This window comes from Pieris napi, chromosome Z, assembly GCF_905475465.1.
Source record: "Pieris napi chromosome Z, ilPieNapi1.2, whole genome shotgun sequence".
Taxonomy (NCBI): domain Eukaryota; kingdom Metazoa; phylum Arthropoda; class Insecta; order Lepidoptera; family Pieridae; genus Pieris; species Pieris napi.
In genome coordinates, this window is record NC_062259.1 from 13,459,316 (window position 1) to 13,473,495 (window position 14,180).

The 14,180-nt window shown below is 31.3% G+C and overlaps 1 protein-coding gene across 6 annotated transcripts in view; it reads right to left on the reverse strand.

Annotated features, from left to right (window-relative positions):
* Positions 1–1,360: 1,360 nt before the first annotated feature.
* Positions 1,361–14,180, reverse strand: part of LOC125062279 (protein cab-1) — a 31,442-nt gene continuing 18,622 nt past the window's right edge. Inside the window, exons 5-9 of one of the 6 annotated variants that reach the window (XM_047668066.1) lie at positions 12,810–12,899; positions 10,360–10,515; positions 9,080–9,235; positions 5,482–5,578; positions 1,361–4,539 (exon numbers count right to left, since the gene is read on the reverse strand). In XM_047668066.1, the coding sequence (XP_047524022.1) occupies positions 4,441–4,539; positions 5,482–5,578; positions 9,080–9,235; positions 10,360–10,515; positions 12,810–12,899 (598 nt within the window). In that variant the 3' untranslated portion in view covers positions 1,361–4,440. Of the gene's footprint in view, positions 4,540–5,481; positions 5,579–9,079; positions 9,254–10,353; positions 10,516–12,809; positions 12,900–14,180 lie in introns of all 6 variants that reach the window. The other 5 variants (XM_047668064.1, XM_047668065.1, XM_047668063.1 and 2 more) reach the window with 5 other exon arrangements.

Genomic DNA, 14,180 nt, shown 5'->3' on the forward strand with positions numbered 1-14,180 from the left:
GCGCAATGTCAGAAAAAGAGGTAGAGCCATTCATAAAAATGGCTAACATGCAAGTGAGAACGCGATAACATTGAATGAAAAATTGAGTGCGGAAATTTCATAAAACTTGTTCCAAGAAATACTTGTTATTTCGTAAGTAAGATTATGAAAAAAAGTTTTACTTTTAGAAACTCCATTACATTTGCAAGGTTTCTATTCAAATATTTCTTTCCGGTTACGCCCAAACTTCATATAAAAGTTGTGCAAAAAGGCTGGTTTTTGGAAGTTTGTACTGAATTTGTTTCTTAAAATTTTGATTTCGCGTTTTAATAGAAACCTAGATATAGTGCACAAGATGCCTATTAGTTCAAAAGTTTCAAAGAAATATCTGTTACAACGCCATAATCACGTACGAGCGTTTGTATGAAAAGATAGACGGGTTGGCCGCTCTTAATGACAAATGATGTTGATGTTAGGCATCTCTGACAGCGATTGTAATCATTACAATACATGACTTACATTTAATACGTGGATAACATTGAAAATGTTTAGAACTGGACAGTTAGAAACATTGCCAATGAAAACATTTTTTTAATTTCAATTATAGAACTCTTTGGTAACCTTATTTAGTATATTGCATTCATTTGTCATTTGTTTTTGTGAATTGGCGGCAAATCTATAACTCTTGTTCCACGTGAAAATGAACCCAACGCGAGAAAATTTTCGGTCAATGATTTATTATGACTTTCATTGGGGGCTTACTCAACAACAAAGCTATGATAGGCTGCCATTAGCATTTCTTATATTAATGAAGCCCCATCTCGTGCCACTATTTACAATTGGTTTAACGAGTTAAAGCGTGGACGTAGCAATCTAAATGATCCGCGTGAGGGACGTCCTTTAACAGCGACAACTGAAGATATGTGACGCATAATAGAGAAAGATAAGAGAGTGACCTATCAGCAGATACGGGCAAGCCTAGGCATTGGTATGAGTCAAGTTCATAAAGTATTACACGAACATTTAGGCGTCTGGAAGCTTTGTACCAGATGGATTCCCCATACCTAAGACAAGAAACACCTTCGCATGGATTGGTGTCGCCAAATGTTAGATAAGATCAACGGCGGTGACTCAAATGCTGTATTTGACATCGTCATAGGTGATGAAAGCTGGATATATTGCTACGAACCCGAAACCAAAAGACAATCAGCTCAATGGGTGTTTCCAAAGGAAAAAAGGAAAAAGCTGTTTGCCTGTTGTCTTTAAATATGTATTTAAGGAGAGCCCTTGCGAAGATGCAGCAACAAGTGGCCAATCGGCTAGCGGGCATATTTACAGAACAATGTTTGTAGCACCTTAAATAATTAAAATGAAACGAAAATTAATTGCATAAACATATAATACACATATTGGTTCAATACGACATAAATATACTTTATTACTACATTCGCGGTGTGCAATTATAATCTTAATGCGTCTGTAAATACATCTTATACAATATATCTCATTACATGCATCATTTATTATATTCATAACATATATATCGTTGCTAGAAGAATAACCATAGAAATATTTGCTTTAGCACAGTAATGTTATATGCTCTATGACGACTAACCAGTAGGTCAGAAATCGTAGCTAATCAATCAATGGCAAAAGAAGGAAGCTGATTTGCAAGTCAATGGGAATTACTTCATGGTGGAAAGTGTCTATAGTAAGTTGACCTCCCCAGAATTATTAAAGCTGCCTCAACTTCCTAATCTTTTTTATACGTTTTCATTGATTCATTTAAATATTACACAAATACGTTGTTACTTAATAGATCTTATATCGCTGAATACGCCCTAGATAGTATCCATCTCAGACTATCATAAGGGCTCATAATTAAGAGATATTGTACAAACATTACACAAGTAACACAGAAGCGAGTACAACACAAGAATGTTAAGATAGACATTTTTACGTTAGGAAAATTAAAACAAATTTTGTATCAACGTTGCTATTTTAATTAGGTTACACTGAATTTACGTTTACAATAGGGTTTTAGATATACATTTAATATCTACGTAAAGAGAAAGATTAGGGTTTCGATAAATTTATGATTTAGTTAATGTAATTAAAAGTTAAATATCTAACTTGAACTTTAAGTTCGAGTTCCGTCGGCCATCATTTCTTATACAATTTTGGAGCAGGAATAAATTGTGCTCTGTTATTCATTTCAATTCATTCAGGTAATTTTTTTAAAGCTTCCATTTTTGAGTAGGTTTATATTTAAAATATTTAAGAATTTAATTTAAATTAGATAATATTTTTGAATATTGAAATTTTCATTTAATATTATACATCGAAAAATAATTTGATTAGGTTTTACCTGTTAAAATTACAATGAACCTTACGTCAATATAAAACATCCAATAACATAGTTATATAATACCTCTACAGTATATAGTTATTTGATACGATTAGAGCAGTTGGATTAGACATTACACAGTTCAAGGGACAGTTAAAGCATATTATAGGCGTTTATACGTTTGTATAACAATAACATATATTTTCATAATAATGACCCCTAAGTGATGTGAAAATATATAAAAGCAATCAGGCTTCGGCAGGGCCTACATGAAATCTAATAGCAATTAAATTGTTTGACGAAATCCAAAACACAATTTTTGAAAAATATTAATTAATTTTGAAGACAATGTTTTTCCAATTTAAATAGGATATTCCTCTACATAGAAACAGAAGCAATATATTACCTGAACTGTAATTGTGCTGTGTAATGAAATAAATTTAGTAAGATGATGAGATATATAAAATATATATACGTAATAAAACACTGTAGGCCCTTTGAAGTCTCATTTGTCTACGCCAAACATTTATAATAATAACAGCTTAAACAACACGCAAAATCATACAGAATGCGTCAACCTTACACTCAAAAATATGTCTTGTCTTGGTAATAATTAATACTAACACGTTAGACATACTTACGATAAATTGCAAACTAAATAAAAGTTCTAAATCAAATTATACTCGCCTATTAACTATTCAATTACCTACAGGGAAACGATTACAGAAATGGAAAGCGAATTGCTTTATAAGCTTGTAAGTTGTACGATGGAATTTAAATCAAAGTGCATTTAATAAATGGTAATTAATTTTGCGAGGCGGCGCAATCATTATTGAAATGAAATTTTCCACCTCTTTAAATGTTAAACATGCTTCTCCAAAAGTTAGGCAAAATGATTCAGTTACATATGTGGTGAATAAGAAAAGGCGACGATGAAACGTTTCCAGATCCAAGTTGCGTCTATAGTGCGCATCTAATATATGTGTGATTTTCGTGAAATGAAAATAATACTTAAATTAAATTAAAACTAACAACCTTTTGAAAAGACTGTTGAGATCAGTTGAAAACTTAAAAAATAGTAAATAATCATATCTATATCTTGTATGAGGGCATGGTGCTCCTCAATTGTAATCTAGGATAGGTTAAATATCTCTTAAATTCTACGATAAGCCTATATATAACATGCATAAAATATAATTATTTATAACACTGATATAATTTATGACACCTCAATAAGTCGATAAAAATTGTGCTATGGATATGTAGGGTTTTATAAATATAATAAATGTTGGGAACAATTACAAAGTTAGAAGAGACTTTGGAGGATCAAGGGCTCTAAACAAGCATCTTTTACTTTAAAACCTCTATCTGACACTAATCGAATTGAAAAAATATTCACGTGACAATAGTTATGTAGTAATGTGTGTAACAAACAGTTTTATAATGCATAGTGCCATCTTTTTTTCGGGTGTCAGTACAACGCGATGCTATCAAAGTTTTGGACATAAGCTTTTTTATTTATTTTTTCCTCTTTATTTAATGCGAATAGTAAAAGAAATTCTTGTTGAATACATAGATTACTCATTTTTACCTAAAAATAAAAGTGATTTAACAAATACGTTATACAACTACCCGGTAATAACACTATTTGACTGTTTAATTGACTCTGGAACTCGAGTAGTAGGTAAATCTTTCGTAAATTAACATCAATATTTAGATAGCTAAATACAATAATTGAAATAATTTTTTAAATTTGTAATTTTGAGCTTACTTAGCTTAGAGGTAAGTTTTAAAATATTTTTTATAAATTCATTCGTCACACTAACTAGTACATGAAGCTTTTCTTATATCTAACACCAAACATAGACAACGAAGAAATGTTTGACATATACCCCTTCACATAGGGGCAGATATATTTATTATTATAAAAACGTAATGCAAGAATCACGTTTTTAACGTAGACTTAGATAATATAAAGTAATCAAAATGCAACATAGGAAGTGATGCCTAAATATATAATCGTATAGCACAAATCATAGCCATTTAGAATACATATGTTTACCATTACGTGACAGCTGTTTGCGAGTAGAAGATTTCATATTATGCCAGCTGGTTTATTCCTTAGGTTGTGGTTGGACCACATCGCACTTCCCCGGTGTCGCAGGAGTTGGGTCATCGCTGAATAGAGGATTTTTCACTTCCATATTGCCCGTCTGAATTAGAAGAGATAGAAAGAAACTTTAATACTTAATAAACATTTCCCTGTGTCCTGGGCGGCCAGTCTCTTTCTCTCTCTCTAGCCTTTTGACATATTAACGATACTTGACAGAAATGTCTACAAAACACTTACATTTTATATTTATATATTATGTTGGTATATAAATATAAAATGTATATATACACATAGGTTTGATAACAGGTTGAGAAAATGTTGTTGAAGTTTGTTAGTGAAAGTAGAAAAGCGTTGAAATCGTCAGTGAAAATCGTGTTTTTAAATAAGTGGTGAAAGATGAAAGGGCCTCTGAAGGATAAACTGTTGGGCGAAGAAAGTGCATTTTTTGGTTTGCTTACATATAAAGTTTTGCGTTGTGTGTGATATGGTGTGGTCGGTGTTTGTTTCCAAAAAAAGTTAACATATTGCTATTAAGTATAGTTGTCTAACCGTTACAAGTTTCGTTTCATTGTGTAATATTATTGCAAAAGGTAAAGGATATGTTAAAAACGGCGCGTTGGGAGCGTTGTTTAATTTTCAGCATATTATAATATATATGGATTCATGAAAAACTTAACAAAATGTGTGATTTTCCCAACCTTTTAATCAATAGATTTTCACACTTTATAAGACGAAAGAGTTGAGTTTTTAAAGCAACTCAAATTGTCATTTATTACCCAAAAGCAACCTACGGCGTATAAAGTGACTCCCGATGCTATATAATGCGGGTGGACGCTCTTTCAATCCCCTTGTAGTTGAAATCCGTAAGATCATAAATAAATAACATTTTGGGTTAAAGCGCATACGGCTGTAGAGGAGAATGTAAAAGTAGACCAACTGGGAAAGGAAGCGCAGCTAGAAGCCCGTAAGGGATATCTTTTATAAAAACGGCAAATGGTATCACGACATCAGTACAACAAGCGCATGTGTGTTTTATACTCACAGTAGCAAATCCAGGACATTCGTACACGGTGTAATCCCCTTCTTCGTTTTCTTCTTCAGAATCTGGGTCCGAGACTGACCCATTACGACCCAGGCAACTGAAATTAGTCAAGAAATCAAATAAAGGCAATTAGAAGACGAAAACGTAAATTTGTAAAGCAAAACACTCGAGAGTTGCATATCTATTACGTATATGTTCTAAAACTTTAGCAAATGGACTGATAAGGAGAAAAATAGTTTATTAATCTTTTTTATGTTGCTTTTAAGACGTTCATAGCTACTTGTGATAAACATTTCAACAAATTACCATACGAACTAAGTGCATGTGCAGAAAATAAAAAAAAACATTACCGGTTATGAGATAAAAACAATATTCTGTTATTGTCGTTAGACCGTAACGTATAACAAATAACTGCCCATCTTTGAATGCTATTTTGAAACGTAGCCAACTTCTGTACCACTTTCGAGGTGTCACCAGTTTCTAATAAACCATTATTGTAGCAAGTATTCTTAAAACTATAAGAAAATACTGATTTAGAGTTATCGAATAAGAATTCACCGACAAGAAATATTATCATGAATATCAAATGTAATCTTGACTTCAGTTTAATATTCCCCTTTTACTTTACTCAAGGTAAACCTAATAGAAAAGTTGAAATAGCTTCTGAGATTTTAATGGAACTGGAAAATAGCTAAGTGAATTTGCGATGCATCGGAGTGCAGATCAAAGATTGCCTCCACCAGTCTCCTATCTTAGTTAAATATTACAACAGAATAAAGTCTTGTACGCTTAAAACAACCAATACGTAACACCTAGTAGCTCTCTTAATATAATAGTAACAATAGTTATTTTATGGTATTAATAAGAAGTATTTCATTGGCATATTCGGAACGAAAGGATAAATATGCATCGTTTGAATAAAAATCCATATGTTTGAAATTTTTAATGCTGAAAAGTTCACACATCGTCTTATAAACACACAATATTCTGAAAAAAGTTATGAAATATTGAAATGTCAAACTTCAAGGAAATCCTATTATATATATGCGAATTCGGAGGATATTGTAAAGCGGATAGCTGTTCATATGGTTTCATTATATTTGGAAAGAAATTAAATGTATTTACGCTATTTCGTACCAATTGTACCTATTTATTTTTAATAAGAGATAATGTTTGTAAAAAAGTAAATTTAAAGTATTCGAAAAGAAAGGTTTAAATTCTCTCAATAGACGATGATCATTCTGAGGTACTACGATAACTTTAATTACTGACGGAAAATTTTATATGTTCCATACATATAAAAAAAAATTCTTGTTTTTACAATTAGTACGTTCATGCCTGAGTCAAAGTAATTTTAAAATTTTAATAGAATGAAAATGACAAAATATTAAAATATGATTTTCTAGTGGAAATAATTTGCCCATTTAAATGATTTTCTTATTCGGATTCTCTGTATAAATCACTGATATTTTGGTGATTGGACCCCTCTCTGCTTCCGCCTTGAAATTTGGTATCTATTTAGGGTTTACGCACTCCAAGGGATTGTCCACTGGACCATGGACGATGTTATTATAAATAGCACATGTACGCAAACTTTTTTGTGTGCTTTGTTTTCAATATAATCCGGTTAATTTTATATTACACATAAATTTAGTATTTTGTTGATGAATTTCTCTTGACTTGGATATTAGCTATTACCACCCCTATCAAAATCCTTTCCGATAAACCCTCTCAAGATTAAAAAACTCATTGAACTGTATTTAATTATTCGTTTCATACATTGAATTCTGCGTTGAGTATGAAAAATTCCATACCATACTTTTAACTGAGCATATTGTTTACCCGTCTATATGTCTGAATTTTTGAGACAATTATTATAATGTTACCAGTTGAAAATGATTTAACTCATTAAAAGACCATGCTATCAATCAACACATTGTTAAGTGGTTTAAGGCATTTGAGAGGTTGACATTATTATACTATATTAACTAGGTTTCTATTATTTATCAACTAAATGTCGTCAATGCGATATTGATAACAATTAGTTATTTACGTCATCTCTCATCTCCATGAATATCATTGTCCGTCCATCGAAAGCCTGTCATTTAATAATATAATTGAAGGTTTAACTGATACTAATTTAGTGATATAAATGCAAACCCGATAAATTGTGTTATTGGAATTGTTGTGTTATTGGTTTAAGTTTTGAATTTGAGGCTTTTCTTACTAAACATTGAATCTTCACTGTTCTTAGTTTACCGAAAATTTCCCATAAATTAATGCTAAATGATTTAAAGCTAAATTATTTAAAGATAAATATGATGCGATGGGAGAGCCGAGCCGATCTATGTACCTAATTTTAACGATCTTAACATTTGGTGAAACTGTTCCGCACAATTTGTTTTTCGCATAAAAAATCATTGTTTTCAACTACAGCTAGTGTCATAAAAAATCACACTAGCTGACCCGGCACACGTTATTTTGCCATGTATATTATTTCTAGGAAACATTTTTTAGTTATATAAAAGAGCGTACTAACTATATAATTAAAATAGGGGTTGAACGTAGAGGGGTGAAAATTAGGGGTTGTATGTATTTTTGTATGCTGTATCATAAAAACCAAAATTGGCTAAAAAATAAAAATCAAATGTTAGGGGTGGACAACCCTTATGACTTAGGGGTATGAAAAATAGATAGTAGCCGATTCTCAGACCTACTTGATATGCATATAAAATTTTATAAAAATCGGTCAAGTCGTTTCGGAGGAGTATGGTAATTAACATTGTGACACGAGAATTTTATATATAAGTAATAAGTATATAATTAATTTTTTCTCAAAATAACTAATCAATCTTCCTGTCGTTCCCAGAGTGCTTTCAATTTTAATCCATCATATTGGCGCGTGTATTATGTGAAATGGACGCCATTTCGAGTTAATGGGCGAGAACGGCGCAAAAATATTTACGAATCCCTAGAGTCTATATTTGATGACGATTTCTATGACGTATTATCTATATTTTGTTGTATAAAATACTTTTTTATAAGTACAATAAAAAATGTTGCGTATAAAATTTAATAATTGAACAACATTTTTGAAACGCGCTACAGAGGGATTAATTCGAGATCGTGTTAAACTTTTAATTAATACAAGTGAACTGTAATTATAAACCTTTGTCAAAAGTTATACTAATATTTTGTTTTATTCTTTATATTTAAAGCCGATTAAAGAGAATTTAACAGTACAGGGAAAATAAGCAATTTGACTTACTAATGAAAACAATTCGTTTATTCAAATTATTTTTTATATTCGAAAAGATAATGTTTCATATAGGTAGGGTTAGATATACATAGATATATATTTGTAAGAAGGTTTTATTTACTCCACAACATTCACTAGTACCTATACGCTTGATCAGTTCAACAAAGCTTAAAACGATAAATTATTAAATAGTAGGTTTCTAGTTATTGAGTTTATATTGCTGTGTTTCTCTGTTTTTTAATACTAAAATGAATAAAAATATTAATAGTTTCATGTTTTTGTCGTGAAAGTACCAAAAATCTCTTCAAAATGTATGCCAACGACTAAAATTAAGCTTACCTTTCCATAGCCAGAATTTGTTGTTTCTGATGCTGGTAATGATACATATGAGCAGAGTGGGCTAGTTTACGGTCCCCAGATTGGTCCAAAGTGGGTCCTGTGACGCCATAAGCCGGGTAGTCCACGTCAGCTGCTGCCTTGGCTTTCTTCGAAATACTGGGTAGATAGATAATACTATAATGCGCGTAAGTTGTGATTAGGACGTCGCTAAAACCCCACTTACATGTTGTCGTTAGCATAAAACTTTACAATACAACAGAATGTTAGGTAGAGTAGTAAATCAGCTAAGTTTAAATGTTAATTTAGACCATAACTATGTTATAAGAACCACGCGTGTGTGTTTATGATGTGTTAGAAAAGTGACTGATTCGATATATAGAAAATATGTAAATATAACTTGAACTTAACAACCTGTGTGATATAAAATTAAAAATATCAATTAAAACTTGTGATATAGTGAGACCCCGTCCAGGTACCATGACTTGATGATGAGGATGACCCCACGATCCCTTCTTGAATCCGCCTTTGATTACGAGTATTAGAAGGTATATTAAACTACACTACTACAATAAGTAAACTAATACTTAAAACGAAGTAGCAAATTATACGCTAATAAATCTATATGGAAAGGGTAATGAAGCATGGCTATTCTGCAAAACGGATGCCAATTTCCAATCATTGAATAAATAATAGATTTGAATCGGAAAACTCAGTATGGCGTCGCGATCTAACGACTAACCTCGATGTAGCAATATCCGTCGGGCTAATGACGAAAATATAAAATTAAATCTACAGGCTTATTAATTAAAGTTACAGGCTTAATCTAAATATTAATTTAGCAACAAAACTGAAATAATAATTGTTTGCGGTGTGCAAGAAAGGTATGGAAACTAGTTAACTATAAGCAATGTGTTGAACAATATTTGTAGAAACCTTTACATATCCAATGTAATTTAGTACATAGCTTACCTTAGGCACGATAACTTTCTAATGGCGAAAACTTTTCAGGTACAACAAACGACAACGACATTAATATATTATTTTGACTCATTAATCTAAACTGTTGGTTATGATTATCGGAATACATGTAACAATACACACATGCCTATCGTACAACCTAGAGGTCCTAGGTTTAATTCACGACCCTAATATTAGGGCGCAAATGTATCAAAACTTATTAGGGTGCAACAAGGCTTATTATCTATACATATACTAATATATTACTTTGAGTTCAATGTTTATTACCTAAGAAGTTGGAAAAAATATAAACTCACGTATACCATCCGAAAACAAGACCGACAACTGCCAACGATAGGGCGGCGATGACAGCTGCCAACAACGCGCTACTGCGTATAGAAGGAGACTGTTGAGGTGTCAAAGACTCAATGACGTGTATATTCTGAGGTCTCACGGTGCTTCCCGTATCCTTATCGGTACTGGAACATAATGTTACATAAAGAGCCATACAACACCTGTAGTGTTAGCCACAATTATTGCCAGTGATTTTTGCTGTACAGTTAACGTTTGTTCAGCTAAATTGAAAAACTATTGTATAATACTTACCTATTTATAAGTAAAATACACTTGTTCTAAAACTACAATATCAGTTTATGAGTGGGCATCATTAAATTACAATCTATTAACTTGGATAAAAACTAATACTTTATATTACTTTTATATTGTTTTTAATATATTTTATTCTAAATGATCCTCGTTTACAACTTTCCACGAAAGGATTAAGGGTAGTGCAGACATTCGAGTAACTAAATGATGATACTCGTATGTATTTTTGATTGAGGTTTCAAGATATTTTTAGCCATTTAAACGAGTACGTATTAATCGGCTAGGCAGTTTTTTATCATTCTTAGTAGTATGGTTCTATTAAAGACGCGCCAGTCAATTTGTTTACTTACTTGTTGGTATCGTCTTGTGTTAATATTATTGTTTTTTAACTACTGTTATTTAATTTGATAACACCCGACTCATAACACATGCTCAACAAAGACACAAGCGAAACTTATACATAACTCCTATACTGCCAATTTCGTTATTTGTATAATTTTGACGTGCTTCCGAAACTGCAAAAAATATGCTGACGAACACCAGGTTAATCTAATTCAGGAATCAAGACATGAGGAACTCGAACGTTGAAAAAAACGTAACGTAACGTTGCTTTTAACGTAATATTTTAAAATAATGAATTTTGACAAGCCTCGTTAGTCAAACCACTCCTTAATTAAATGAAAAGTTATTTAATACATTGGGATTCATAATATTTTACACTCACGTGTCAGCAATTACATTATATAAGTTAAAGGCATTTATCGTATCATGCTACTGCATATCGAGGTGGGTAGCCAGATACACCTCAGATAAATCTGTAGAATCAGATCAGATATCTGGATAAATCAGTATACCTTTTGTTACTGGCCGGATGCCTAAAGATATAATCGTGAAAATGACATATGATAATTGACCTACATATGACCTTATACATGATTAATAAGTTCAACCTGTGTTATGTTTATACTTTGGCTGCGTTCATAAGAGGTGCTATCTGTAGACATATCCAGGTGCTATTTTTAATGGAAGTGTCGTACCAAGCGAAGTATGAAGGTACCAAGAGAAGTGATTTAGTTGTCTAATACTGTTCTTTTTTTTAGAATTTCTATCAAATTTTAAAAGTTGAATATCTCGCTTACTAATAAACCTAAATCATTAATTGTCATCGACCTACATTACAGAATGCTCCTCCTCCTAAAATCTGTACCCTTGTATTGTATATCTTTTAAATCCTACTCTGATGTAGAATGATGATATTTATATTAACGTGTTTTAATTGTATTAATATAATAGTTGTTCGAGACTTAATTAAACATAATAAACGGTCAATCGATCCGTGCAAATTTGCTTGCAATATATCGTGTTCGTTTAATATCGGCCAACCTATATTTGCCTTCCTATCTTTGTTTATCTTCACAGTGACAGGGACAAAACTGAAACATTTATAGAAATATTATTTCCACCGAATTGTTAATTCATTGCGTACATGCTTGTATTTAAATAAGTCGCATGATAGGCCAAAGATCCCGTAATATAATTCCTTACTTTCTTTTATTTATAGTTTACCTTCTTAAATTTCTGTTTGAAATTCATGCACCTAATTAATATTGGAATTAATAATAATTGTTAAATGTCACGCTAAAAGCACCGTTAAAATTATACTTATTGCTTTGGATACAAAATTATCCATGCTTCTAAGTGGGACATGTGAGGTATCTAAGGGTACACAGTCTTCGAGGAGGCATTGTTTTAGAAAATAAAAATTACTGCATTTATTAAAAAATATTAGTTTTATTGTTATGAGAAGTGTTAGTAAGACAACATACTGCGTCATTGGTTGTCTTTTACGGCAAGTCCTCTCTGTATCACCCCAACACTATATTATTGTGTTTCGGGTAGAATGAACAAAGGTAGCCAAAGCATCAAGGCTTATAATTACACATAATTACACTTTTTACCATTATATTATAATAATATAATAATCTTCTATTTGAATGCAAAGTTCAATAAAGAAAATGGCGAAAAGCGTGTAAAAGACAAAAAAGATTTCATATTCCAAATATTTAGCAACCGTGAAAAAAATGTATGTTGGACTCGAATATTTTTTTAAATTAGGTCCTGCAATGCCCACCCGAACCTGTGAGTAATAAAATCCGTGAATGTTCACCTCTCTTCAAAGTCTTTAGGCTGTGAAATTTTCAAGACTCGCAGGTTTGTTGGCAGTAAGGAGACAGGTATACGGTACACCTTATTAGCCCTGCAAGTAAGCAAAGCTTTCTCATGAAATTTCAGAAGTGATAAACTAATATATTAAACCTGGTATAGATACTTAGTCCAAAAAAAATAACAATATACATTAATTTTAAGAAACGGGTCCACTACAAAATATGAGGTTATAAATTTGCATGTTCAGCTCGATATTCAGATATAAATAAACATTTTGATCAGCGTGATCTGTGGCGTTCGCTCATTCAATATAGATTTTATAAAAGACATAGCCTTCACACGTTTGCTACGTGTCAAAAGGCGCATGATATTCTTGGAATAGCAAGTTATTTTCGTTCTTTTATATCTTTGGACATAATTGCCACTATAGTTTTGTTGTGTTGAAAATCCTTAATGTTGAATTGTTATTTCAAAATTAAGGATTTTATGATGAGTCTGAAGAATATATTGACAATTATTTATTTTTGGTGGTTACGTTAGTTTTTACATTAGAATTTTAATAGAGCTATGGCGTATTAATGTCCAATTATGCAAAGTAATTTTTTCTTACGGTAACCTATAAATATAATGATCAAAGCTAAATAGTCATAGTTGGACATATAATAAATTACATTTTTTAATATAATATCAGTTAATCGCTTATTAGACACTTGTCTTTCATATAAGAATTGTGAATACTTGTTGTGAAGATGTAGCTTAACGCAGTATGATTTCTATTTATAGAATTTATGAATAGGAAATGCTTTATTTAACTTACAATGAAGAGAAGCTAAATTAAAATGAAAAATTTATAAGTGAGTTATTATTGGTTGGTTACATGCGAGCCAGTTTTAAAATTAGATTTTATTTTAAACAATATTTAGAAAATTAATACTAAGTATTTATACCAAGTAAAATTTAATAATGTTTATATACAAGATATGATTCAATTTCTTTAGTCATGATTCTAAACATTAAACATTAAAAAGAATATAATATTACAGAGATCAGCAGAAAATTACGAGAATAGAAAGGAAATACAACAATAGTAAACTCTTCTTAACATATATAATTATGAATTAAGTATATTTATCTTTTATAACAAGCGAATGAACGGCTCCGAATTTTATACAGAATAGATTCAGACAAGTTCAAAGACCATTGAACTTTTCTATAATCCTTCGAATTTGAAGCATCTGTGAAGCATGACCCAAGATGAAAACCAAGAGCTAAAAAATAGTGAACTTTCGTCGAACTAAAACACAAGTTAAGAAGAATTCAATGGTTCTTAGTATTCAACTATATTTAAACGTCAAATTAAAAGTAGAAATTT